Source organism: Colletotrichum spaethianum (genome assembly GCF_022836535.1).
Source record: "Colletotrichum spaethianum MAFF 239500 DNA, contig02, whole genome shotgun sequence".
Taxonomy (NCBI): Eukaryota; Fungi; Ascomycota; class Sordariomycetes; order Glomerellales; family Glomerellaceae; genus Colletotrichum; species Colletotrichum spaethianum.
In genome coordinates, this window is record NW_026054772.1 from 113417 (window position 1) to 139609 (window position 26193).

Genomic DNA, 26193 nt, shown 5'->3' on the forward strand with positions numbered 1-26193 from the left:
GTGTTCACGATGCTGCCCAGCGTCTTCCGCTCGTGGTGTTGTGCCAGAATGCAATGAAGCACCATCCATCCCTGTCTGGCAGGGGACGGGGTCAGTGATGCCAACTTTTTTCGTCTCCGGCCAGCCTCGAACTTGGAACGAGCAAGATCGACAGTGGGGCCCCAACTGTTGTGTCTTGAGGCCAAGGATCCAATATCCAACATTTTTCTCGCGCGGGGGTTGCATTCTACATGAGCAAGGCAGTGTCATACGCTTGCGAGACCCGCGGTCTGATTTCCCTCCACTTCGCTCCTCCGAGGAGTCCAGCATCCGTGTCTCATCAGTTCACGGTGGCCGTCGGTGTTTTAAGTTGAGGGTTGCGTTGGTACCCGAGAGTTAGAGAGACTGGGAGAAAGGGGGCCCAACTCGGGAAATCGAAGCTCAACCCAGTCTCGCATCGTTGCGTGTGATCAGCTCTGAAGGCGAAGGGACCTTGGTTCGACACGTGTGGACAGGGAAAGTAGTGGTTGTGGGTTGATGAGGCTCGTCAATCGTCGACGCCAGGGACTTCAAGGGGTCTTCGGAGCTCGGGAGTTGTATTCTAGGCCCAGCAGAATTGGAGCAATTTAGCAGGTTGCCACCAATCGATTGTTAGTATTCCATGAAAATGAAAACTAAGGTGGTTGTTGCCGGATGAAACTGAATCCATGACATTGTCTTTGAAGTTGTCATGATTAAAGTCCTACAATAATACCGCATGCAATACGGTTTCTACGAAACGGAAGGCGGATGGTGGCCGTCAACCGTAATGGCCGGATTATCAGTTTGTCCGGGGACACAATCAGCTACGATCAAAGCTTGAGCCCCATTATTAGTGACATCCACATCCGCCATGATTGCGCAGGTGCTGCCTCAAACTAAAGTTTCGCGACAACCTCGTTTCTTCATCTGCAAGGCTAACGATCTCGACTGCGCCGAGCGGCTTGCGACACCTACGCGCCTTATTTTCCCCACAAGTCTATTTAGAACTTTTGCCGACAAGGCTTCCTCTGTAATCAACACACTCGCCCAGCATGTCCGAACGTAAAGTGCTCCAGAAGTACTACCCCCGGATTTCGATCCTTCCTCTCTCACGCGCAAGCGTGGACCGAAGCAGACCGGCCCCAAGGTCCAGACCGTTCGCATCATGGCACCGTTTTCTATGAAGTGCACAACTTGTGGAGAGGTAAGATCACGAGCGCCTCAAAACCACATACGACAACCCGCGTTCTAACTAGCGATGCAGTATATCTACAAGGGAAGGAAGTTCAACAGCAGAAAGGAAACGAATCAAGCAGAAAAGTACCTCAACATCCAGATCCACCGCTTCCATATCAAATGCACCCGGTGCTCGGCGGAAATCATCTTTAGGACGGACCCCAAGATCGCCGACTACGCCGTGGTCAAGGGCGCCTTGCGCAACATGGAGCCCTGGCGCAACAAGGAGGGCGAGAAGGAGAGCGTCGACGAAAGACTAGACCGGCTGGAGCGCGAGGAGGCCGAGGCCGCGGGCGAGGAGGAGAAGAATGCGATGGCGGATCTAGAAGCCAAGAATGAGGACGCGAGACGGGAAATGGCGGCGGCGGACGCGCTCGATGAGATCCGTCAGCGCAATGCGCGCATTCAGCGGTCGGAAAAGGACGGTGTCGACTTTTCCGAGTACGTTGTGCGGCCTGAGGATGAGGAGAGGGCGAGGTTGGAGAAGGAGGACGAGGAGGCTGCAAAGAGGGCATTTGCTGCTGCGCGGGAGAGGGCTTCTCTCATGGACCTTGGGGAGGAGATTATCGATGATGATGATAATGATGATGTCGAGGGAGGTGTCAATGGTGATGTTGCTGCATCATCCTCATCCTCTTCATCGGCGGTGGCGGCGTCATTAAGGTCCGGGGGCAAGTCGGAGACCGCAGAGGCGAGGGCCGTGAGGGATACCTCAATGATGCCGCCGCCACCGCCTCCCGTCAAACGGGTGGTGAAGAAGAAGAAGGACTATTCTGCGGCGCTTGGCATCAAGAAGAAGCCATCGCTGGTGTAAGAGAGGCGTGGCTGCAGCATTTCTGCGCTATGTCATTGCGTCTCAACGACGGCGCAAGGGATCTAGTTGCGCGTCATCTGCCTCTCGAAAACGAACAGGACTATTCACTCTGGGGCTTATTTGACTTTGGGCATGGCGTTTCGGAAACGGAGGGGGGACATTGGGCACAGACTGCGAGTCAAACAAGGCATTACGGACGGGGCCAGACGGTTTTGTCAGGGTCATTGAGTGTAAACTTTCCAGGGCTAGGATCAACAGACGGTCCAGTCCACACAGACTACGATCATAAAATAGACTTGGGACGTCAAGTCTGGGAAATTCTAGACGTCACACCAACCTTCAGACAGTGAGTTTTCGCTTCTTTCCGTCGCCTTCTAGACGTTCCAATTCGCGTCTGTGCTTTTTTCATTTTCATTTTCAGCAGAGTTCATGGCCCTTTGCCAGCTTGCCCCGCACCGTCGATCCTTCCCTGGGAAATCCAACGCTGTGATCTTTTAGACTTTGACCTTGCGTATGTTTAAATGTTGTTACTGAGCTTATGAACGACCATCCTCGAAGATTCGGTGGGCATGTGAGCTCCTGGCTGGCTGGTTCTCCCGTGAAATGGTACACACAACTCGGGGATTTGGGTGGTGAAGTCGCGCCGATCGTGCGAGGGTAGGAGTGTTTGTCACTGGAATCGCTGGGAAATATGCCGGGGGGATGGATGCATGGGCCACAGCTGTGAACCCGTACCCAGGAGAAACTGTCGATATGGAGAGTTAGTCTGACCAGGAGCGAATGTTTTGACCCGAGCGAACGGTTAGTCTGGGGGGGATCTGGCGTCAATGATGTTGCGATACCGTCATCATAGGTAGAGATGCAGAAGAGTGGAGCGGAGAGTGATGCTGTAGTGTGAGTGGGAAGACCTCGAAGTTGAGCGTTCTCGCATGTTTATTTTGGACGGTGAACACAATTAGTTGCGACACCAACGTAAATATACCGTCCCTATTTTTATGTAACAGGGCGTATTCATGAAGAAATCTGGCAGACAGCACAAAAACTAGCAATTTCAAAGGCGATAGGCAGCATAATCGTGACTCAGACGGCTGGATAATATCTAACCACTTACACATTTAATTTTCGAGTCACGGAACAAGAACGGAACATGATGTAGCGGTTGTAACGATTTGAATTATCATTCAGATCATATCATAACTCATGGGAGTGCAAGTTCTACTTTTTCCTAAGCCTTGCACCAGATATCCTTGGCCTCAAACGCCTTGCAGACCAATGCAGGAGAAGAAATCAAAAACTCCCAATGTACAAGAGTGTCCGCGCCATATCATGCTTGTGTTGCCAGAATTCGCCATATCTGTTGTACCAGTCGCGTACTTTGTCCCAGAGACAAAGCCAGTTCGTTATACCGTTCAACTCATCCTCCCGCGCCAGTCGCTGTAAAATAATTGCCAACTACCCCAATGAGGTAGCATTAGGCAGTGACCCATTGATCACCGGGTCGGTGTTTGTGAAGTTGTGTTATCAAGTCTTGTTGTAAAAGCTCATTTACGAGCTGTAGTCGGGACTCGATGAAGAGTGGTGACCGTTCATGTGAGGGTAGCTCGTACGACCACCCGACCTCCGCGATGATGAGCGGTTGGCAGCCTCCATCTGGCGCTTGGTGTGCTGGTGCATCGATCGCATGTAGGTGGAGAGGTCTGATGGGGGAGGGGAGAGACGGGGATGGAAACGGAGTAGGCGTCCTGGCGAGCGGGCATGGTGGAGGGGCTCATGAATGCGGTTTAGATGAAGATTTGTGCGTTGTTTGTAAAGTTGCTCGTGAGCGTCAACTGTAGGCTGAGTAGACTGAAAGTCCCAAAGATGAAAAGTTGAGAATTGTTTGAAAGTTGAGTAGAAAATGTGACGGTTATGTCAAAAAATGAGCTGATGGTGGTGCTTTTAGATCTTGGTGTGTTGAGACGGTGTGGTTGAAGTTATTGTAGCTGGATGCTGATGAAACGGGATTTCAAAAAACGGTAGATGGCAGGAATGGTCCTGGGTTTATAAAAGAAAATAAGAGGGGCGAAAGGGTCGTCGCACCGCGAAGCCTTGTCGTGGAGAATGAGGTGAACACAGACGTAGGGGAAAGTTGGGTAGGATGGGGTTTGGTGAGCAAGAGTACGCCCATCAAGCAAAACACAGGGTCCGTCGCTAGCTGCAAGCCTCCCAAATTTTCCCACACCCACACCCACACCCCCCTCAAAGGGCCCGAGAGAGGAGGAGGAAGAGGAGGAAGGAGATTACCCCCTCATCCCTAGCTGACGCTCCCACCATCTCGCTCGCCAAAGAGCTGTTGCATATTCCGCCTTGCTCAATCCGCTAGGGATCGACAGTGATGGACGGTGTCTTAGCGTCTGCTGGACCCCCGGGTGAAGGTCTGCACGATATGGCGTAACTGAGCCGGGGTCTTGACCGAGAGGCCAATCAAGCAGGCAGGACGCCTTTGCCACGGACAGGGCTGGTGATGCAGTGAGAGGTACGGCGATACAACTGCAGGGCCAGGCAGGGTTTGGTCTCTTGTGGATGCGGGACGGAGGACAGTCGAGGGGGGCTGGCCGAGAACGGAAAGACCCTGCTGATCCGTGTCCAGACTGAAGTCACAGGGCATGTCATTATTGGCCACAGCTCTCCTCTTCGGGGAACTGTTTAGCTTGTCCCAGGGTTTGCCAGTGTTTAGACAAAGACAGAGAAGATCCTCTAAAGTTGAGATAATCTGGCAAGTCTGGACTGGAAAAGACTCTTAGCGACATCGACATGAGGGGCTTCTCAGACATGGCGCTACGTAGAGATGGACAAGACAGGGACGCAAGCGAAGGGATTGTCATGAATATCGAGCCCCTCATGGGTTAAAGGCCGACAACAGGTGTTGGACCCTTGATTTTGGGGTGCCTATCCTGAAAGGTCAAAGAGATGCATTGTCGGAAGCTTGAAACACCCCCAGAACCAATGGAGGGTTGGGCATCTTTACTTAGTATACCATAGCACCGTAGGTATCGTCCGCCAGGGGATGAGAAGGGAAATACGGGGATACCTTGGAAACCCAAATTAAGTGGCATCCGCAGGCAAACCGACGACGGCGACGACAAAGGGGTCCAGGTCACAAGCCAGATAAGAAGGGTGTTGACAGTCAGACATGCGCTGCTGGCACTTGACCACCAGAGCTAGGCAACCAAAAGGGTCACTGACTCCAATGACAAGGCAGACGGTGGAGGTAGCGAAGCGGACGGTGGCCTGTCTTGCATAGAGTAGCTCGAGCAGCTAGAGTGTGGGAAAAGGTTGGCAACGGTGCGGCCAAGGCGTAGCCAAGCAGGACTTGTCGTCAAAAGATCGGCGGGTGAAGCCGACGTCATTGGCCGCCGAAGCGTCTGCCAGCCGGACCCCGGGGTGGGCGTTTTTGTCAGGAAGTGGGTCCGCAACTCTGAGTCGCAGGGCGAGAGAGCTCCAGTTCCCACCCCGACCGTCTGTGCCGGCGCCTGGTATACGTCGTCAACGACGAGGGCACGGATCCCCCCAAAGTTTTAGCCGCCAAAATCTGAAGCCATTCGCAATATTCCGCAACTCCTGAGTTTCCAAGGTTCCCGCAAGTCATGAGCTGTCATTGGCGAGATCTCCATGTTCTGTGGAAATGTCCTCCGGATCTCAGAGATACGTACCGGGATACGTACCCGGCGGGACTTCTCGAGATGCCTTCATGCCCACCACTAGGACAGGATGGGATTTTGCTCATTTACCATGGCCACAAGATTGGAGTTCGGCACTCTTGGGCCTCAATTTCCCATCCCCCCTCGAAGGTGATGGTAAATTCCCTCATCCGACGACGGCCTCAGCGTCCCGTCAGTGTGCTAGGGTTTTCTTTTCGTACCCTGTCTCGCCGCCTTTCCCACACCTGACAAAGCGACCCACCGGATCCAGACCTTTCCGAAGCTGTTCCAATGCGAAGGGGAGCAAACATCAACGGGGAAGGTTGGGAATTGTCTGCCCTGGGCATTACGGAGCCGAGAGACGGAGGGAGGAGGAGTACACTAGGTGAAGCAAGGTTGGCTGCGGTAGGCCGCATTCGGTTGTGATTTGATCCTCACCGAGAGATTGGTGACACTTTTCTTCAGGTGAGAGCATTCCCACCGTTCTCGCAGGGATTAATTGACAACCCTCCGATGTGCACTGGGTCTACATAGTAAAAATCTGAATGAGATCTGGCAGTAGACAAGCTCATGTTTGTGCAAACTGAAAGCAACCGAAACAGCGGGTTTGTAGCCTGATGGTCTAGAACCCGTTGTAGGCATGGATTGACTCCTCGATTGCGAGAAGACGGCTGCGAGGCGAGCTCTGCCAGAAGGTTCCCGGTACGTAACCAACCGTAACGCAAGGTGGACAGGCCAAGGGAGGGGGAGGGGGGTTGCGCGCAGCGGACATGATGGGAATGTGCTAGGACGTATCGGTAGCGACGGACGGACAAAACGTTGACGGGCGACAGACTTTCTGCTGGCTGGCTGACTGGCTGTCTGGAGTCGCTCGGACACACAGACGTCAAGGCTGACGGAAGACAGCTCTTCCTTCTCCTCTGTGCGTCTGCTCTGTTCGCTGCGACCTTGCCTCCAGCTACGTCGTATGGTGGTTGGGTGTCGTCAGGTCTTGCCAATCACACGCTGTGTGAAGTCACGCAGCGCCACTAACACGGCGTCGTGTGATGTCATACTATGTACTTTCACCCCTGGTCCGATGGTCGGCTCCCCTGTCGCCTCTGAGCGAGCCAATCACGGGGCTAGGATGGGCGTTTCCCTCTCACCCCTACCTGTAGCAGCGTTTTGCCAGAGTGCTCCGTCACACTTCCCCCCTTTCCTCAAACGTTGGGTTCATTCCGTCACAGGAAGGAACGACACGCGCGACGACCTCATAGCACCACTGATGGACACACCGGTACCACAACTCCGTCCCCAGTCAAGTCAAGCGTCCAGACCGAGTTCCACGAGGTGGGATGGGAACACTGGACCCATTTCTCTTCCAGATGTTCAGATTTGCACGTTTCTAGCTGGTATGCGGCTCCCGTACTTTCGAGACAGTCACGCCTGTCATACACACTACGATACTAGACTTCTTTTTTCCTCTTCCTTACAATTCGACCCTTGCCACAGCTCTCATCATCGTGCAACCTTTGCAATCCGTTTGAACGAAAGAGCCTCTCGTCTACGTCGACGGCAGAACCACCCATGAAGCAATTCCCGCCACCTGCATCACTCTCTGACTATCCACGCACTCCATAAACTCGCCTCAGCCTCAAATGGGGACTCGGGGTGCGCCAAGAATCCAGGCCCTGACGTTATCTGACCAAACCAGAAGAACTCACACTCAAAATCTGATTTGGACAAGCTGTTTTTGGGCGGCGTGCCGTCACACGTGATGACGCCATGGCCTTAACTCATGCTCACCTCCACCAGCCGCTACACGCAAAGGGCTGTCACACACAGTCGGATCGCTGCCATTCACCTCTGTCTGGGCGGATGGCCGTCTGTGACAGCATGGTCAGCAAATGACCCCTGGATCATACCTGGCACGAAGGGGTGGCTAGAAGCCTTTTCGCCCCTGCGTCTTCAACCCTGACCTACAGTAGGAGCCGCACAACGGCCAGACTATGAACAAATGGCTTGGCACAATGACATCGGTTTCTAGCCTGCAATGGGCCCGTGATGGGGACCTGGGGACCTGGGGAAGAGCAGACAATGCCCAAAACGTCATGAATGATGTTATCATTGGAGGTTTTTCGTTAAGCCCCTTTGACCTCCTTAACCCAGCAAAGCATCTCGGCCGATTTTCTGCTAACAATGACGAGCTTCCTCGAGATCTACCTCCCACGCAAAACCTATCATGCGCTTCGAGCTCGACGTACACCGAGCTCAGCGATGGAGACTAGGTCATTGCTGAATCATCGAGGCAATAAGGCAGATGGGATAGCAACACGCCGAGTCTGATCCCGAATCCTTGATGGCCAAAACGGTCCTTTGCTCGCATTTTGCGGCATCTTTAGCGGAACCTCTACGTCCAAGTACGCGGAGCTGAGCCCCTGACGAAATGGGCTCGCCGTGATCGAGATTGTCACCGACAAACGTCTCTCTGATGGTTGGCTCGCTCACATTGGGCTACTCGGCGATCCCATCCGTCATCCTGACAGCTCTCCGTGTTCAAGTGCACCCAGCACCTCTTTGAGTACGGCGCATATCGGAGATTATGGGACAGTAGAGGCAGTTACCCGGCGTCAGTCCCCTCGCTTGACATCGAGATCTAGACCTGATCCACAGTTTTACGGATGGTCTCATGGTACGCCAAGGGCTCTCGGCTACTACTGTCCTCTTACAGTACAACATCACCGATGCTTCTTTCTGCTCTGTTGTCATGTCCCTTTGCCAGCTCATATCATCATTTGCAAGGCAGAGGATGAAGATTTTCGAATCTAGATCGGTTTAAGATGACGACCACGGGCTCCTTGGAGATCGAAGTCCAACAGACCTACATCAGGAGGCGAGTGTGTTGATGACACCTGGCTCCTCGACTCAGGAACGGCGTAAGTGTAGCCGGCGGGAGAGGGCTGCATTGTTCCTATGGACACGCCTCAACGACATCTTTGTGGCCACTGTCTCCAGTGTTATTCAGTCATATCGGTGGGTGCCACACGGTTCGGTTGTAAGCAGTCCAGTTTTGCTGTTCTAAATACCCTTGCGTTTTTCATTCGGAGCCAATGCAAAGTAGAGTCATAGGAGCAGTTTCGGCACTATCGTGGTGTTGTTATCAACAACCTCCGATGTACGGAGGAGAATTCTTGTTTGCCACGATCAATCGAAATTCCACTCACACTCCACAACGCCATATGTTGAGACGCCTTGTTGAACATCGAGACTGCCGAAAACAGACGACAGTCAAGTTCAGCAACTGTCCATAAGCTTGAGCTGTTGATTCCTTTCCCTTCATCATCACCTTCCCCTACCGATTAGCCAGGAGGACATCGATAATACAACCGTTCATTGACTATTCTAAAGGTACATTGGCTGTGTGCCAGTATCTTCAGGGACGTGTCAGTGCTCTATGTCTTCAAAGTCCTGTAAGCCTTTAAATCACAACAACACATGTGGCCCCTTTTGACGGCCATATCCGGCACTATTTGCTGTTGAAGCGCCTACAACCATATTAGCATCAGAGACATACAATAACTCCAGTATCTTGCCGAGGTACATCTACTGCGGGGGAAGGTAGCTCGAACCAATATTCTGCTTAAATATGGTAGGAACGCAGCATTATACGAGCATCGAACCAGTGTCACTAAACGGATTTAGGGCCAACTTCTCAGTCACTTCCTTTTTTGATTACTCCTATCATGCTAACAGTCTTGTATGTACGACTTCGAGACTTTCTTCGCAGTCTCTTGGCAAGTGCACGCTGCTTGCATCTCAATATAGCAGGCGTGGTTATGCTCCATGCTTCAAGCGAGCACATGCTACATTTTATGAAGCCGCTGTATATACCTGGTTCTTGGCAGTATATGAGGTGACACAACTAAGCCACTCGTTCAATGAAATCGAGATGTCCGCTTTGAGTATAGGACCATCTTCTTCGGATGTATTGTCTGGTTACTTCAGTAATAGACACTGGGCCTCCTACAGCATGAGTCCATACAGATAGGGAGGTTGAAAAGGAGTATCAATGACTGTTTCTTTTATCGCATATCTCGTGAGATAGTGGTGCGGGCCTCCATTCTTGATATATATATTTTTCTGTGCTTGAATTCTACCCTCGCCTAAAACTCCCCCCAAATAAAGATTGAGTTTCAAACGTATGTTTAATAATATGACATCTAGCCTATCTAACCTTCAGATATCCTGGCTTTCAGGAATCAAGATACATGTTCTTTTGGACTGTTGACGACGTACTTCATCGCACGCAAGAAGCAGTACGCGCAGACATGCCATTGGTTGATCTTTTGAAGGGAGATTTAACCATTTCTATCTCCTGATAGGCGGATTTAATTGAGGTAGGGTGTCTGAGCGCTTGCCGGTTCCAGACAATGATGTTTGCCTTGATGGGAGGGGTTTGCTTTCATTGGAGATTGTTGAAGTCAGCAATCATGACCGCGAAAGGGAAGCACGTACTTTTTCCTGCCTCACTCAACTTCACCCCTCCGAGTGACACACACAACTCAACCTTCTCTCATATGACCGTAGCGGATAGTTGCTTCGGATGAAACTTGACCCATCGGACCTGACACGATATCTTTGAACTTTATTAACATGGGATGCGGTTTTGAGATGCTACCTATATTTCAAGGGAACAGGCATGGCATCGACCGCCCGACGATGCTTGTTCATATGCGTCCAGCTACAGCCATCCGCCCCAAATAGTATTGGTCCCGAGCCCATTCCACAAGCGGGCAGACGAGGAAATAATGACGAGCCGAGGACGATAACCCTCGTCTGATCTTACTGCAGGAGGACCCTTGCCTCCTCCTTTGACGACACCCGTAATGTAGCCGATCTCTTGCCGATCCCCCATCTGACCCCGCTCAAGTGATGTTTGAAGGCGGGGGCCGATACATGCAATAACTTTTTGCGAGGTAGGCTGCCCGGCTTATTCTTGGTATTCCGACGTTCCTTGGACCTTGCTGACAACCCAACACAGAAAACAACACGGGATTCTCGCAGTTCAGCCAAGGGCTCATGTCCGCCAACCAGCTTCAGGAATCACACTACCGCACAGAGCCTACAGGTGCATCAAAGTTCGGGCCGGAAGACCCCATATGGTTGTTTATGTCATCGCTCGCCTCGTGCGGCTAAACCATTTGGGGGCGGTGGATGGCGTGCGGCTTATGCCAGAATACGGAGGGGTGCTCACCTTCCAGACCGTGACCGACGATCAATCCTGCGAGCTCATCCGTTTGGTGTCAAGTAAAGACGCGACTGAGCATTGAAGGCTCAGCACCACTTTCTCCTTTTGACGAACATCTGACGACATCCGACTTCCGCTCTCTATTCTATTCAGGTCGTTGCACTGAGAACGCAGATCATGCGTACACACTGCTGTATTGTGTGGTAGCTTCATGGTCCAGCAAACCTTGCCTTGACGACTCAGATACGAATCTCTTCATTGATTCGAGACCCTTGGCTCAAAGGGAAAGTCAACGATGGTCAAGATTGAATTCCATCGGGGGTCATTAGGCATCTATGACGGTCGGAATTCTGATTTCAATTTCAATTTTTAACCACCAGCGAACCAAAGACGGCTCACGACGAGGCGGACCATAAGTGAAGCAATAAAACTGTCTTTCACACTCCCAGACCTTCTCGGTCTGGTCTTTGCAAAGCTACACCCTCGTGGCGAACTTCAGATGGCGTACCTTTTAGGTTATACAGGTCCTGTAAGGCCATTGGCGAAGAGGCCGCTAGACTCCGGATGCCGAGTATCGGAAACAAAAGGGCATTGTTTCATGCGGTCTACAGGCCGCTGCTCCTGGTGGCAGGCGTGGCAGGGTTGTCCCAGCCATATCGCCATTGCATTTTCGCGGCAGAGCGGCCGGCACTACCCGTTTCTGCCTCCGACTTCCTGCGAAACTTGTTGGAATCGTCGACTCACTACATCCAAGCCGTAGACAATTACAAGCCACTAGACGATTCCCTCGTAGGCCTCTAACCGTAGATGGGGAGCTGTCGAGTATGGCCATTGCGTTTCAATTGGTTCCCGGCGCAATGCCATTTTACTGGAAGCGTAAGGCGCACTTCCCAAAGCACACAGACCCCGGACTGAGACCAGAAACTATGCCGACGTCGCACAAGCATCCAATCTCTTGGCTAACTATTCACAGCCAGCCAGAGAATCGTCAAGCTTTGTTTGTACAGATTTCGCCAAGGAACCCAAGCCAAAAAGGGTTTCTGGGGCTCTCAACGAACTGTCCAGTTGGCCATACACCGCCAACAAGAGCAGACATCCTGGGGTTGCTCCACAAGGAGCAAGCTTCCTTCCGAGAAACCTACAACCAGTGAGGCACAACAGGGTATTCACAGTCTCGCGATGCCTCACGACCTCGGTTCCAGCAATCGCAGGCCATGCCTGTCGGTTCTAATAAGGATGATCCCGCATTTAAGCAGGTACAGGCTTTTCCCTGCCCATCGACGAGCATTTTTCCGAGTCTTTCAGAAGGGGTTGGTCGCGGCCAATGCTTCATGCAGCGGGCACTTGCGCTTGTAACAGCGGTGCTAAGACAACGTTTCATCTTCGGTCGATGATGTTTCCGCACCCACGGATGACCCCCAAGATCTAGCTCAGGCGAAAACGAGCAAAGGCGCCCTAAATAATGCCTCTCGGGTCGCCCTTCGCGGCGGTGACTGTGTGGCCAAAACTCTTTTTCTCTTCCTGTTAAACGACGTTGCGGTTGATATCCGTCAGTGTGCTTGTTTCTTCTTTTTCCTCTCGATCCCTTCCTTTCGATTCTAACCGAGTAGCGACTTTTACGATTCCACTCCTTCGAGATTATTTCTTTAATGATGTTGTCCAAGACTTTTGCCGTCCTGGCGGCGGCGACGTTGACGTCGGCCGCTACGCCCATGGGGTTCATGCCCTCTTCAAACACCCCTCTAATCGTTTCTTACGGAGGCATCTCGGCACTGGATGGCGTGAACCTACCCAAAGACTGTAAGCACACTGGCAGACGAGACTGGATGGCGAGTAGTGGTTAACAACATGTCATCAGCTAGCCAAGTTCAACCCACGATCGCAACTGAACAACAGCTGAAGGGACAGTACGCGGTGATAATGGTGGATATCGACGTCCCGACAAACCAGCCGCCCAAGACGGGCACGCTGCTCCACTGGTTGCAGACGGGCCTGATGTCCGCCGACACGCCCGTGACGCTCAACACGACCGCCGGACCGAAAAAGGTCTTCGTTATGCAGAACAGGATGAACGCGGCCGCCCTCGCGCCGTACATCGGTCCCAACCCGCCGGCAAGGGAGCCCCTCAGCCATAGGTACACGTTTGTCGCAGTCGACCACACCATGATCACGCAGCAGGGTCTCATGGCCCTCTCGGGCGCCGCCCAGAACCGTCGCGACTTCAACGTCATGAACGGCTTGATGGCCGCCGGGCTCCAGGACAAGGTCGTTGCCGGCAACTTCTTCCGCGTCACGAACCCGGGACCCGTTGGCGCTGGACAGGGAATGCCCGGAGGAGGAAACAGCACCACTGGCGCCCCCAAGCAGCCGATACCCGTCCCTCCCAGCGGCACTCCTACGACCCCCGATATGCCCGGTATGCCCGGTATGCCTGGTATGCCCGGTATGAGCATGCCTCCGGGAATGCCCATGCCCATGCCCGGTACGCCTGCCCAGACTCCCAGTGCCAGCGCGCCACCCATTGGAGGCGCTCAGCCGTCGGCCCCTGCTCGTGCAGGTGCTCTCAGCCTCAGCCCGGGTCTCGGCGTTGTGTCAATGGGTCTAGGCCTGGGCCTGATTGGTTCGCTTTTCGTGTTGTTGTAAAGCTGCCATGTGAGAGTATGTAGGCGGAGGAGGAGGAGGTACTTGCTTGAGAGTGGAGTTATCAAACGGATTGTCGAAGAGACCAGGATATGCTATTCTTTTGTTTCCTGGTCGCCGATGTAGGCTGGATGTTGAAGGGATGCCAGAAGTACATAGGGTAGAGCAGCATGCCAAATCAACAAGCGGCTTATATGCGGCACAATCTCTTCTGTTGGTGATCTCGCCTGGGAGCACTCAACCGTTTCATCGTGATCGATCTGGGCCAGAGAGTCTACATGAACTGGACCTACTTGATGAGACATCGGAACAAGTCGAACGATGCGTCCGTGTAAATGATCGGCGAAACGTAAACAAGACGGGCAAACAGAGGCGAAACTCGGCACGCGGGGCAAGGTCGGGATGATGCCGGCGACATATTTCTGGATCCCGGGGGCCGGGGCAGATCTGTGGCTTGGCGGTCAACGACCGGGTCGACACAAAACCCCGCCGACAGATTCCACAGCGCGCGGGATGGGTGCACCAAACACGCACCGTGTCACGTGCTCTCGTCACGCCCTGCCGCCGCTGGCCCGGTCCCGCCACGACTTGCCCCTTGCGCCCGAGGCGCCGTCGTCAAAGAGCGCCCATTCTTTTACCTTAAGCTAGCTGGTGCGCCGGTAGTTGGTGTGGGGCACTGCCGTCGGTGTAAAGTCTCTGCAACTGCTGCCGCCAGCCAAAAGTCCGCTCCGCAGCGCGCGCGTGCACTATTGCCTTTGACTCCCTTGCGAATGGCTTTTAGACCAAACGCCAATGAGCACCAGCGGATGTTTAAGGTTGTTTTTTTTTGTCTTCCTTGTCGAATGCAACGAACGCTTGAAGTTGCGGTCCACAGCGCAGATTTCTTGCTTGGGTCATAGAGTGCCTGACCAATTTGTGTCCGCCGCGAGCGGCTGCTCTGTAATGACACATACCATGGAAGCCCTCCTTTCGTCTTCACGTAGGTCTAGGTTGCATTGCCTCATGCGTACCTAGCGTGATTGTGACGAGACCCTCCAGATAGCCTCAGCGGAGCCACAATGCTTCGGCGCTACACCTCGGTGCACGTGCAGGACGGGGACTTAGGCTCAACTGTAAATGCCGACTCCGAGTGAATCGTCGATACGCGTGTCTCTGCTCCGGGGAGGCGTCCATATAGAATCCGTATAAAGCAATTGCTTTCGCCCCGAGAGTTTATTGGGGATTGTCGAACAGAAAGTGCAATATATACCAGCTAGCTCAACAAGCTCCTGCGATTACAGCCACACGTTTCGAAACGGATTGGAAACCCGGAACCCAGTATATTTCACAGGGGACTCAGACAACAGTCGACGCAACGTAACCTCTCAAGCTCGCCGAGCTGCCGAGCTGTTTGGAGCTTCTTCTTTAAAGAAACCCAACAATCCGCCTCTAACAATAGCAAGGCCAGGTCATCATTAACAACTCCAAACATGCCTACTCTTGTCGTTCTTGGTGCCGGCCTGGCAGGTCTACCCATTGCCCACCATGTCTTGAAGCATACCGCCCCGCTGGTCAAGGACCTCAAGGTCATTTTGGTGACGCCCAACTCTGAACAGTAAGTTTTGCTCTTGGCGCGATCACATGCGAGGTGTCGTTCACTTACATCCCACCAGCTACTGGAATCTCGCTTCCGTCCGCGGCGTCGTCCCTGGCCAGTTCGGCGACGACGTGCTCTTCCAACCCATCGCGCCCGGGTTTGCCCAGTACCCCAAGGAAAGCTACGAGCTCGTCTTTGGCAAGGCCGAGACGCTTAGCGAGGATAAGAGCACCGTCGTCGTCGCCACCAACGACGGCACCCAACGGACCATTGCCTATGACGCCATTGTCATCGCCACGGGCACTCATGCTAAGGAGAACATGCCATGGAAGGAAGTCGGCACCACGGAGGAGACCAAGCGGGCCCTTGGCGAAATCCGCCAGCAGCTCGCCGACGCGAAGACCATCGTCGTCGCCGGTGGTGGCATCACCGGCTCCGAGACGGTTGGCGAGATCGGCTTCGAGTACAACGGCAAGAAGGACGTCTATTTCGTCTTCAACGACGACCTACCCCTTGGCAAACCCTTCACCGACAGTGTGCGCAAGTCGGCGCTCAACGAGCTGCGCAAGATCAACGTCAAGACGATCCCCAACACCAAGGTCACGAGCGTGAGCACTGGAGCCGGCGGACGGAAGACTCTCACGCTCACGGACAAGAGCGGCAAGACGACGACTCTCGAGACGGACGCATACGTCCCCACCGTCGGGGACGTCCCCAACACATCATTCCTGCCGGCGAGCATGCTGGACGCGCGGGGCTACGTCAACCAGAACGCGAGCCTGCGCGTTCCGGGCCACGACAACATCTTCGTCGTAGGCGACGTGGGCAATCTCGAGGACGGGTACGGGCGCATCGCGGACTTGCAGACGCAGTACGCAGTCAAGGCCATCCAGGCACACCTTACGGGCGCGCCCAAGCCGGCCGACTACGCCGCCGATCCCAAGGTCCTGGCTGGCATCACACTTGGGCGGAGCAGGGCGACGGGCCAGATGGGCACGTGGAAGCTTCCCAGTCTCGCAATCTGGCTGTTCAAGGGGCGGTACATGGGCACCGACTACTCCAAGGACTTTGCTGCCGGAAAGAGGACGTTAACGGTGGCGAAGAACTGGTGAAGAAGCTTGTGTTTATGACGGGTACAATGTCGGTGTTTTGGGCGCTTAGATGCCGCGATGGATAGGGCGGCCCTTTCCGTCGTTGGGACTTGGAAAAGTCTCCCGGCATGGACTCTGTTTCTGTTATGTTCTACGATGTGGATAAAGGTGTTTCGTTCTGCTCTTGAGTTACGGGTCATTAATCCACAGCTGGTTAGACTAGACGGGGCCGAACAAGAATCTTATTCTTTGAGACTTGAGCATGCCGGATAGCCCTGATACAATCGTGACAATGCGTGGTCGGCAACAGAACGGTGGAGGTCGAAAGTGGACACTGTGGATGTGGGAGAGAAAACTCAGCAAGTGTCACAGTGCAAACCGACTGCGACGTTGCTGGCGGGCCACACGGTACCGGCCTGACCGCCCGCCCCAACACGGACTAGCGCCGAATTTCAGCAGCTTCAAAATGGCGGCGCGCGAACGAAAATTCTTTTCTCTTTCTTCTTCTTTTTCTTTTCCTTAGATCAAAAAGTAACCCAGAGCTGCCACGACCTACACCCAGTCTTTTATCCACGGTGTCGAGTTGCCTTTTCTCCTCTTCGGAGGGGATCGCTCTGCAGATTAAAATCCCTTGATTATAGGAAGTCTCCTCCCAGGCCCTTTCGGGCGGTGGGTGAGTGATGCTGTTGATGGGGGACATGCCGCCGCGCATGACCGATTTTATTTATAATCTCGATCGATGAGTGAATGTTGAATGAACATGACTGGTTAAGATGGTCATTTTGTTCTGAACCTTGGTGGTGGATGATGCCGTCCAAGAGTGTCCGTCGTCGCCCTAGCGAGATTCAGGATGATATCGATGAGGCGGTTCCTACGTTTTGAGTAATTTTCATGGCCCCGCCATGAGTGACGCTGCATTTGATCTTGAGACAATGCCACCGCCTTAGGTCTTGTGCCTGACACTCAGGAGGGTTGACTCCGAGCCGTTTGGTCTGAATCATTGCTTGTTTACTGCACCCTGGCGTGATCCAGGCAGTCGTGAATTTGCAGCTGCATTCTCCGTCCTTGGGTACAACTAGAGAAAGCCCTCAGCCTTGGAATTTGTGCAGCCATATCTATTCATTAGGTCAGAGGGCTGAACTGGAGTGGAATACGGACGACCAACAAGGAGTTACCCGTTCCTGCTTTGCATTGTCCTCTAACCCAGCCGTACCGCCGCTGCGTTACCATAATCGGTTGTTCAGTATCCAGAACTACCGTAAGGGACAAGTTGATACTTGTCTCGGATTCCCTCGTGGGCCGCCCCTGAGAACGAATTTGCTGAATCCTCCAACCGTCTTCGTAGAGGTGCGACAATAGCACGTATCTTGGCTCGAAACTGCATTCCTGAGCGAGGCATCGAAACATGCTGCTTCGTGTCAACCCCCAGCACCCTTTGCTCTCGCTGCTGCAGGTCTCGTTGCCCAACTGGTCATGGCATCTTGAGTTCCCCATTCATGGCATTGAATCCAAAAGTGGTTTTTTTCCCTATTCAATATTTCTCGTCTGCCGCGTTGTTCCAGCACCAAGGTAGCCTGAAGGGGACCACGCCGTCGTTTCCCTCTCATAGGCGTGAGAAGATGCTGGATGTCAACGGCTCCCTAAGCGACACATCGTTGGCCGGGCCTCGACTGAGGAATGCGTCGCAATGCCGACTTGTTCCCCCTCCATATTGCTTGACTGCCCTCATACTATACCAGGGTCGAGGTTAACTTTACCTAGGGGTCCGGCTTCCGTGTCAGGTCGAACATCCCCTTCCTGGGCCCGTCAACGCCCTTCCAAGTCCCTTACAAGACGAAGGCTGCCCGGTTGTGATGAGAAGGGCTCGTTTTTAGCCTGTTCCTCCCCCCATTTGTTTCGTCTTGCCGCTGCCCTCTGTCATCCGCTCCTCTGGCAGATAACTCTCTTTACCCAGTTCATCGTTGGACTCTTCCCCTTCACATTCGTTCCATGTTGAATATCCCGTCTGTCGCTCGTTCTGTACAGCTCAATCTAAATCACTCGTTCACCACCCAATACACTTATACACACCGACCATTGCTACTCTCATTTAGTTTCCTAGAGCGCGTACTAAATAATTGGTAATATGAGGTACGTCACCCACAACGCCATGGACGGAATCGAGTAAAAGACTGACACAGCCACAGTCTCGGGCAGATCACCACCTCGGCCTTTGTCACCTGCGACCCGGCCGCGACTCAAACTGTCTACACGACCGTGTACACAACGACAGCCATCGCCGCGAACCCCACCACCTCGTGGATGGCCACATACACCATCACAGAGGTCTGCACCGGCTGGCCGTGGGAGTACAAGACCAGGGCCATTCCCCCCTGCTTCGCCGAGACCACCATCTACTGCGAGCCCTGCGCCCAGAAGACCATTCCCATCATCTGCCCCATCCCGACCCCGACCGCCAATGTCGTCATCAACGGCAACGGCGTGACTGCAAACGCGAATCCTGCCGTCACCGCCGCCCCCTATGGCGCCTATGGAGGCTATGGCTCCTACAGCGGCGGTGGCGGCGCCAACAACCAGAATGGCGGCAGTCAGCCTGGTGGTGGTGGTTCCAACCCAGGTGGGAACGGTGGCGGTGCCAACGGCGCTTCTTCCGACATCCAGGGCCAGGCTCCCGGATACGGTGCTTACGGTGGCTACGGCTCCTACGACCAGAGTGCGCCCGGCCAGCCCGGCGCCCCTGGTGCTTCTGGTGCCGGTGGCCAACCCGGCCAATCTGATGTCGCTGGTGCCCCGGGGGCGCCTCCGGTCCCAACCCTACCAAGCCATCAACGGTCCTCGTTGCCTCCGCGCCGTCTCTCAAGAAAAGCCTTGGTCTTTTCTGCGGTATTGCAATGGCTGCCGGCTTGACCATCTTTGCTTAGGACGGTCATGTATGATCTAGGCACGTGTCAAGTATTGCTGGTTGGTATGTTGGTTCGCTCGCTTGCAAAAAGGGGGAGCGAGAGACAGGGTCTGTGAACACGGTTGGACCCCTCGAATTCTCGCCTTCGGTGTCGGCGTTTCGATTTGGAGCATTGTCAATTGTGTCATGAATAGGCGTCATTTGTGGGCAACTGTGCCTAATGGAGTCGACATAGGTGGACAAAGGGCCCTCGGGTGTGGCGGTATATCCATCATTTTGAGTTTCAGATTCAAGTACGAATACAGGACCCCTCATGTGGGTTTTTTCTTTTCTCCTCACCTTCGCCTTCGGTCCTCTGTATTTGAGTTTAAGGGGGTTGTTGGAGTTTTTTGCTAATGGCGTGTAGTGTCTCGAGTGTTTCCCTGCGCATGGATCGCCGCCAAGCTTTTGACACACTTGGTCGACGGGATGACATCGAAAGATATAAGTGCAAAGCCAGCTGCGTTTTCGTCGTAGGTGCTCGTGGTTGTGTGGAATCATAACAGCATAACGCCAATCCAATGACAATCCATCCAAACTGTGGTATTCCTGGGAAGGGATAGGACTCATGGCGGTGTTTCCATTCGCGCGGTTCGTGCTCATTCCAGCAAGCCGTTTTCTCCCTTGCTACGATGCTGTTGCCGGATGAACTCCTCGACCTGGGCGTCGTTGTACGGGCGCTCCGGGGGTCCAGGGATTCCAGGCCGCGAAATCTTCTCGTCTCTCTCCTCTTGCGGATTGCCGAGGATCTTGGTGGCGGCCGGAATGTACTGTGTCACTTTTTGAAATGCCGATGAGCTAAACGTACCCAGACACAGAGGGAAACAGGGAGGTTGGAATGTGCTACGGTGGGGCGAGAAGCTTCATGACTTGATGCTGTGGATGTGAGATGGGGAGTTTGTTGGTAACACATACCTTTCTCAATAAGTGACTTCTGGTTGGGTTCATCGTCAGATTTCCGTGCATCGTGGGCAGCCTGGTCCAGCTGTTGCTTGAAGCTCAGCTCGCGACCCTTGTTTTGGGTCTTCGGCTCGGGCGCAAACTTGCTGTTGGGATCCGCAGACATGTTGAAGGGTCGCTATGCTGGCGGCTAGTGGTGTGGTAGCAGGGCTCGGCTGGAGTGATCGCCTGTCTTCAACGTTGTAGGGCTGAGATGGAAGAGGGGTTACTGTGATGTGAGACGCCGCAGAGATGAGGAGGACGATAGCGACAGAAAGGGCTTGGTTTTTGATATCCAGATTCAGCAGACACGGATTGAGCTTATTGATTGTGGCTGAGTAGCAGGCATTGATGGGACTAGAAGGTGAGATGGAAGGGTGGGAAATAGCCCAAAAGGGCTGGGCTGGGGAAGGGGCTACTTCTAGTAATAGGTCGATTCCAACGTAGGCGACTGGAGCCGATGGGCCGTAAGGACCTGAATTGCAGGAGACGACCGCGCGTCCAGTCCCGAATTATGATCGCATAGGTCTGGGCGGGATCGCTCTGGCTGGTCGAGGTACTCTTTGGGGCTGGTCTGGACCTGCGGTGCTTGCTTGCCTGCTTTCTTGTCGAAGAATGATGCAGGAAAAGGTGGTGTGAGGCATCCGCAAACTGGGGCCAATGACGTCAAACCGCCTAGCTCGGCATTGCAGTCCGCTTGGCTGCCCGCTAAGATAACCTTAAACACTCCAACTGAAGGATGTCTTATCGGAAATTATCGGTGTCTTATCGGCCTCACTGGGCGCCCCCAAGCCCCTCCATCCCACCACGACGTTGGACACCCGCTTTCTCGGCGGCGGCGCGGCGGCATTTTCCTCAACCAAAAATTTCTATGTGATCTGATGTGATCTCAACACTTAACATCAAAGCTTTAACGGCTTCTCTTTCCCGCCAACTTCTGCTCGTTGATAGTAGAGTTCCCGACGCTCACTCTTGTTTTTTCTTCACGCCCTGCCCATCATGGCGCCGATTCCCATCACCATCATCACCGGTTTCCTCGGTTCCGGCAAGACAACGCTGATCCTCAACCTCCTCCCTCAGCTCAAGGCCGCGAACCCGTCGTACAAGCTCGCCCTTCTCAAGAACGAGTTCGGCGATCTAGCTGTCGACTCGCAGCTGGCGTCTTCTAACGCCATCTCGGGCGTGCAGGAGCTCCTCAACGGATGCATCTGCTGCAACCTGGTTGGCCAGCTGAGTGTCGCTCTTGCCGAGCTGCATTCGACCGTCCGCCCGGACCGCATCGTTATCGAGACGAGCGGCTCCGCCTTTCCCGCGACCCTGGCCCTCGAGGTCAACCGCCTCGCGCGCGAGACGGGCAACTACACTCTCGACGGAGTCATCAGCGTCATCGACACGGAGAACTGGAAGGGCTACGAGGACACAAGTTACACGGCGCGCATCCAAGCGAAGTACACGGACCTGATTGTTTTCAACAAGTGGGAGTTGTGTTCCGAGGACCGCTTCGATGAGGTTCTCGACAGGGTAGGCGATCTCGAGGTCGATATCCCATGGGTCAAGAGCAAGAAAGGCTGGGTCGGCGCCGACCTCGTCTTTGGCGTGGATGGTGGCCTCGCGCAGGGCCTGACGGAAGATCATGCGCATGACCACGATCATAAGGGGGAGAACCACTCGCACGACCACCAGACTGAGGTTGAGGTTCTGTCGGTCGAGCTCAAGGGACCCAAGGATGCTGCTGTCAATGCGGACAAGCTGCAGAGCTTGCTACGCGCGGCACCCAAGGACGAGGTGTACCGTATCAAGGCTGTTCTGACGGCGTCGGCGACGGTCAGAGACTCCGACGAAGATGCCCAGATTCCTACACCACCTCACCCTAAGTCGCGGTATATCCTCAACTGGGCATTTGGCCGGTGGACGTTCACCCCTATTGCAGAGGGCAGTGCTGAGCATGCTTCCAGCGAAGGGGCTCTCCTGCGTATGACGATGATACTAGGGAGATATGAAAGCAACAAGTGGAAGAAGAAGCTCGAGACGGGCTCGTTCCTGGAGATCGAGGGTGGCGAGGGCGAGTTAGTGGTTTCGAAGATTCTATGAAGACATGAGTAGATGAAAGATGATAGAAGAGTTACGACACATGAGGCGCACAGGGGAAGGTTCAGGGATCGAAAACCAGGTAGCGATATTACGGTGCGAAAAAGTAGAAGCATGACCGAGAGAAGGGGAGTTTCATCCTAGACAGATCAGTCTTAGCATCACTAGAACATCTAGATTACCAAAGCTAGTCTTAGAGATGGCCTTACAATCAGCATACTTTTCAGACGCACATACGCAAGCCAAATTGTAGTCATTCACTAATAACCCAGCTTCTGGCATTCGTTGAACAACTGCGACGCCATCCGCCTGTTACTTGATCTCAAGCCTAGACACTCGTTGGCGCCGTGTAACCACGCTGCGCCTTGCGTGATACAGCCATTCTTGGGGAGGCACCAGTGATCAAGGGAACCAAGATGCTGAAAAGTGAAGTTTGTTCTTTGATTTCTACGTTGTACAAAGTACCGGGTATCTTACATACTTTTACACTTCTAGACTACAAAATTGATGGTCTTGCCACCACGAGCCAGGATGACCCTCTTCGGCGATGTCACGTCGAATTGACCTCCTGCAAACTTCGCCTTGCCCTCATCCGACTTCAGGACCTCCGCTACCATCCACTCCCGCAACGCCTCGCCCTCAAGACTCGAAGGAGGGTTGGGAACTTCAACGACGCCGCGCAGCTTGCCGTTGATCTGGATAGCCAGAGGCTGCGTGCGAGGCTTTAGCAACGATGTGGTATTGTCCTTCGTAGGAAAAGCAGCGGATCCGAAGATGGAGCCCGAGTTGGGGTGGAGAAGACTCCAACACTCTTCAGAGATTGCAGGCGCAACAGGGGCCATCATCCGGAGGAGGACAGACATGGCCTCTCTCTGAATGAGCGTACTTGCTCCTGCATTGTCCAAGAGCGTATTTGTCAGACTCATAAGGTCTGAAATGATGGTGTTCATAGAGTAGACAGTCTCGTAGGACTGAGTGATGGATTCGATGGCGCCCTGGACGGCTCGCCAGACGGCAGCGTCAGCATCCCAAGCGGCCAGCTCGCTGTCGCTCAAAGAAGACAAGTTGCTTGATCGTTCCTCGAGGTATGCTACAACAGACTTCTCCTCGCTGGACATCTTCTGGAGCTTTGCTGCGTGATCATGCAGCCTGTGAAGCCAACGCGTAACACCGGCAATTTTGTCCTCGTCCCAGTTGAGGATATCGCTTACAGGCGCCTGGAAGAGAATGTGAGCTCGTGTCGCATCGGCGCCGTACTTGGAGATGAACTCGGTGGGATCAACTCCGTTGTGCTTGGACTTGGACATCTTCTCAAACGACACGTTCGCCGTAGCTCCTGTGGCTACGACTTTGGGGTTCGATGGGTCCTTCAAGTCGACCTCGTCTGGCTTGAGAAACTTGCCAGACTTAGGGTCAGTGTACGTTTTGCCGTGCACCATTCCCTGCGTAATGAGTCTCTTGAAAGGCTCTTGAACAGCGTCGGGTTCGCTCGAGCTGGGGAACAATGGTGTTGTGGCCAGAAACTTGTAGATGAACCTGGCGTAGAGCAAGTGCAGAATGGCATGCTCGATGCCGCCGATGTACAAGTCTACGGGCAGGGCCTTGGCAACTTCGGCAGATAGGGGCTCTGATGAGTTGTGGGGGTCCACAAAGCGCGCGTAGTACCAACTCGAGTCTACAAATGTATCCATGGTATCGGTGTCACGCTTGGCGTGGCCACCACATTTGGGACAGCTGGTGTTAACCCATTCCTCTGCCCTCTCCAAGGGATTACCAGCCTTGCCATTTGTCCAATGGTCGCTAACATCAGGCAATGTAACTGGTAGCTGGTTATCCGGAACAGGAACTGCGCCGCAGGAGCCGCAGTGGATAATGGGAATAGGCGTTCCCCAGTAACGCTGGCGACTGATCAACCAGTCTCTCAATCTCCATTTCTCAACCGGCTTGGCCAGCTCGGCTGCCTCAAGCATGGAGACGAGAATTTGGCCTGCCTGCTCGGAAGACTTCCCTTTGAAGGGTCCGCTAGTAGCTGTCATGACACCATGCTCAACAAATGGATCGTTCGCCATTACGGATGTTGACTCGTCTTCCGACGCCGCAATCACGAATCTCACGGGTTCGTCGTAGCGGTGTTCCTTCCAGAAGGCGTTATCTCTCAGATCGTGGCCTGGAACACCCATGACGGCGCCTTCGCCATAGTCCCCTAGCACATACGGCGCGACGTACACGGGGATAGATTTTTTGGTATCGTCGGGAGTTTCTTCATGGTATGCCAGAGGGTTGATAGCCCTCACGTGTGGTAACATGTAGCCGACCTTGGAGTCGCGAGGTAGTCCCGGCAGAGTATCCAGGAAAGCCTGCAGCTCGGGGTCGCTCTTCGCCAATTGGACTACAATGGGATGAGTTGAGGCCAGTGCGACATACTGGACCCCGAAGAGCGTATCCGGCCGCGTCGTGAAGACCTCGATGCCTGCATGGATATCGTGGCCCATGGCCATGACGGGGAACTTAATTACGGCGCCCGTCGACTTGCCGAGCCAGTTCTTCTGCATAGCTAGGACTCTCTCGGGCCAAGCTTCATCCTTGGCAAGGGTATCCAAATCCTTTAGCAAGGCTTCTCTAAACTCGGAAATACGGAAGAACCATTGCTTAAGCTGTCGCTTCTCGACCTTGGCACCGGATCTCCAGGAGCATCCATTGGCGTCGACTTGCTCATTGGCCAGCACCGTCATATCAACAGGGTCGTAGTTAACCTCCGCTTCGGTTTGGTAGGCTAATCCACGCTCGAGCATCATCAGAAAAATCTTTTGGGTGTGCTTGTAAAAGTCGGGATCGCAAGTGGTCAGTTCCTGAAAGAGGAAGAGTCAGCCAGAACAGGACAAAAGGCTTGGAAACAAACCCTCTCCCAGTCCCAATTGCCGTTCATAACCTCCAACTGTTCCTTCATCTTGGCAATGTTGCTCTTTGTCCATGTTGCGGGGGCAATGCCACGATCGATGGCAGCGTTCTCAGCAGGAAGGCCGAATGCGTCCCATCCCATTGGCAGCATAACGCGGGACCCTTGCATCGTGTGATATCGAGCGAGAACGTCGGCGATCGTGTATACACGAAGATGGCCAAGGTGCAATGTGCCAGACGGGTAGGGGAACATCGGGAGCACATATTTGCTGGGCTTGCTGGAGTCATCCTCGGAGTTGGACGCTTTGGAGGCTTCCCACTGCTGGCGCCATTTCTTGTCGAGAGCGGGGAAGTCGAGCTTAGTGTCTGCGTAGCTTCGTCGCTGCGTGGCTTGGGCTAGATATGGGCTTGTAAACGACTGCGATTGTCGTGCAGCTAGGATTGGGGAAGCTCGTGTAGTTTTGGCAAAGGTCGCGATGGCCCGCGTGGGCCACACACGGCCAATGTGTTTCGCGTAAATCAATTGCATTGGTAAGGTGTTGTGGACATGATCGAAAGGAAGTCGTGGGCGGTGGAGGTCTGAGGTGAGGTTGGAGTCATTCGACAAGTCAAACTATCGCGGGTTTGAAGCGAAGGAAAGTAATAGTCGCGTTTGTAGCTGCAGCTCCATCAAAAATTGAGAGCTCTTTTTCGAAATGGCGCCCAAAACCCCTGCAGCTCCGCCACTACCCTGCGGAATTTTAGTGGCAGATGGTCCTGCAGGGGGACGTCATTTGCTCCGCGCACCCCTGGGACATATCATCTTGGGCAGGTGACAGCGATGGAGTAGGTAACACCGTGACACGGGACCAAGCTGTGCATTGGTTCACTTTCGAGGTTTTGCTCTGTCTCTGTCTCGCTGTATCCAAAGTCTACGGAACCGTAGCCACAAGGTCTCAGAGGGAAGTCGTCCACACTGCATTTGCAATTCTTGCGAATAAACGCTCCTTCTCCAGGGTAACCGGGCCAGCAAGAGGGGTTGGCGGAATAACTAAAAACCGTCGCGGGATGCTGCAAACACTGT

General features: G+C 53.8%; 7 protein-coding genes across 7 annotated transcripts; 5 read left to right on the forward strand and 2 right to left on the reverse strand.

The window, feature by feature from the left end:
• Window positions 1–1258: 1258 nt before the first annotated feature.
• ColSpa_00905 (pre-mRNA-splicing factor CWF16) lies at window positions 1259–2050 on the forward strand (the record flags this gene model as incomplete). Its single annotated transcript, XM_049267117.1, has 2 exons — window positions 1259–1713; window positions 1942–2050. 2 exons carry the CDS (start codon window positions 1259–1261, stop codon window positions 2048–2050), a joined length of 564 nt encoding a protein of 187 aa, XP_049123074.1.
• A 10559-nt stretch (window positions 2051–12609) lies between these two features.
• Window positions 12610–13600, forward strand: ColSpa_00906 (uncharacterized protein; the record flags this gene model as incomplete). The annotated part of the gene is made up of 2 exons (XM_049267118.1): window positions 12610–12757; window positions 12816–13600. 2 exons carry the CDS (start codon window positions 12610–12612, stop codon window positions 13598–13600), a joined length of 933 nt encoding a protein of 310 aa, XP_049123075.1.
• Window positions 13601–15066: 1466 nt separating this feature from the next.
• ColSpa_00907 (oxidoreductase ptaL) lies at window positions 15067–16285 on the forward strand (the record flags this gene model as incomplete). The annotated part of the gene is made up of 2 exons (XM_049267119.1): window positions 15067–15191; window positions 15250–16285. The coding sequence occupies 2 exons, from the start codon at window positions 15067–15069 to the stop codon at window positions 16283–16285; spliced, it is 1161 nt and encodes a 386-aa protein (XP_049123076.1).
• Window positions 16286–18389: 2104 nt separating this feature from the next.
• ColSpa_00908 (uncharacterized protein) lies at window positions 18390–19171 on the forward strand (the record flags this gene model as incomplete). Its single annotated transcript, XM_049267120.1, has 2 exons — window positions 18390–18394; window positions 18451–19171. The coding sequence occupies 2 exons, from the start codon at window positions 18390–18392 to the stop codon at window positions 19169–19171; spliced, it is 726 nt and encodes a 241-aa protein (XP_049123077.1).
• Window positions 19172–19804: 633 nt separating this feature from the next.
• On the reverse strand, window positions 19805–20271 carry ColSpa_00909 (uncharacterized protein; the record flags this gene model as incomplete). Its single annotated transcript, XM_049267121.1, has 3 exons — window positions 19805–19975; window positions 20014–20048; window positions 20121–20271. 3 exons carry the CDS (start codon window positions 20269–20271, stop codon window positions 19805–19807), a joined length of 357 nt encoding a protein of 118 aa, XP_049123078.1.
• An 872-nt stretch (window positions 20272–21143) lies between these two features.
• ColSpa_00910 (P-loop guanosine triphosphatase YjiA) lies at window positions 21144–22235 on the forward strand (the record flags this gene model as incomplete). Its single annotated transcript, XM_049267122.1, has 1 exon — window positions 21144–22235. One exon carries the CDS (start codon window positions 21144–21146, stop codon window positions 22233–22235), a length of 1092 nt encoding a protein of 363 aa, XP_049123079.1.
• A 488-nt stretch (window positions 22236–22723) lies between these two features.
• ColSpa_00911 (leucine--tRNA ligase, mitochondrial) lies at window positions 22724–25659 on the reverse strand (the record flags this gene model as incomplete). The annotated part of the gene is made up of 2 exons (XM_049267123.1): window positions 22724–25081; window positions 25132–25659. 2 exons carry the CDS (start codon window positions 25657–25659, stop codon window positions 22724–22726), a joined length of 2886 nt encoding a protein of 961 aa, XP_049123080.1.
• Between the last annotated feature and the right edge of the window lie 534 nt (window positions 25660–26193).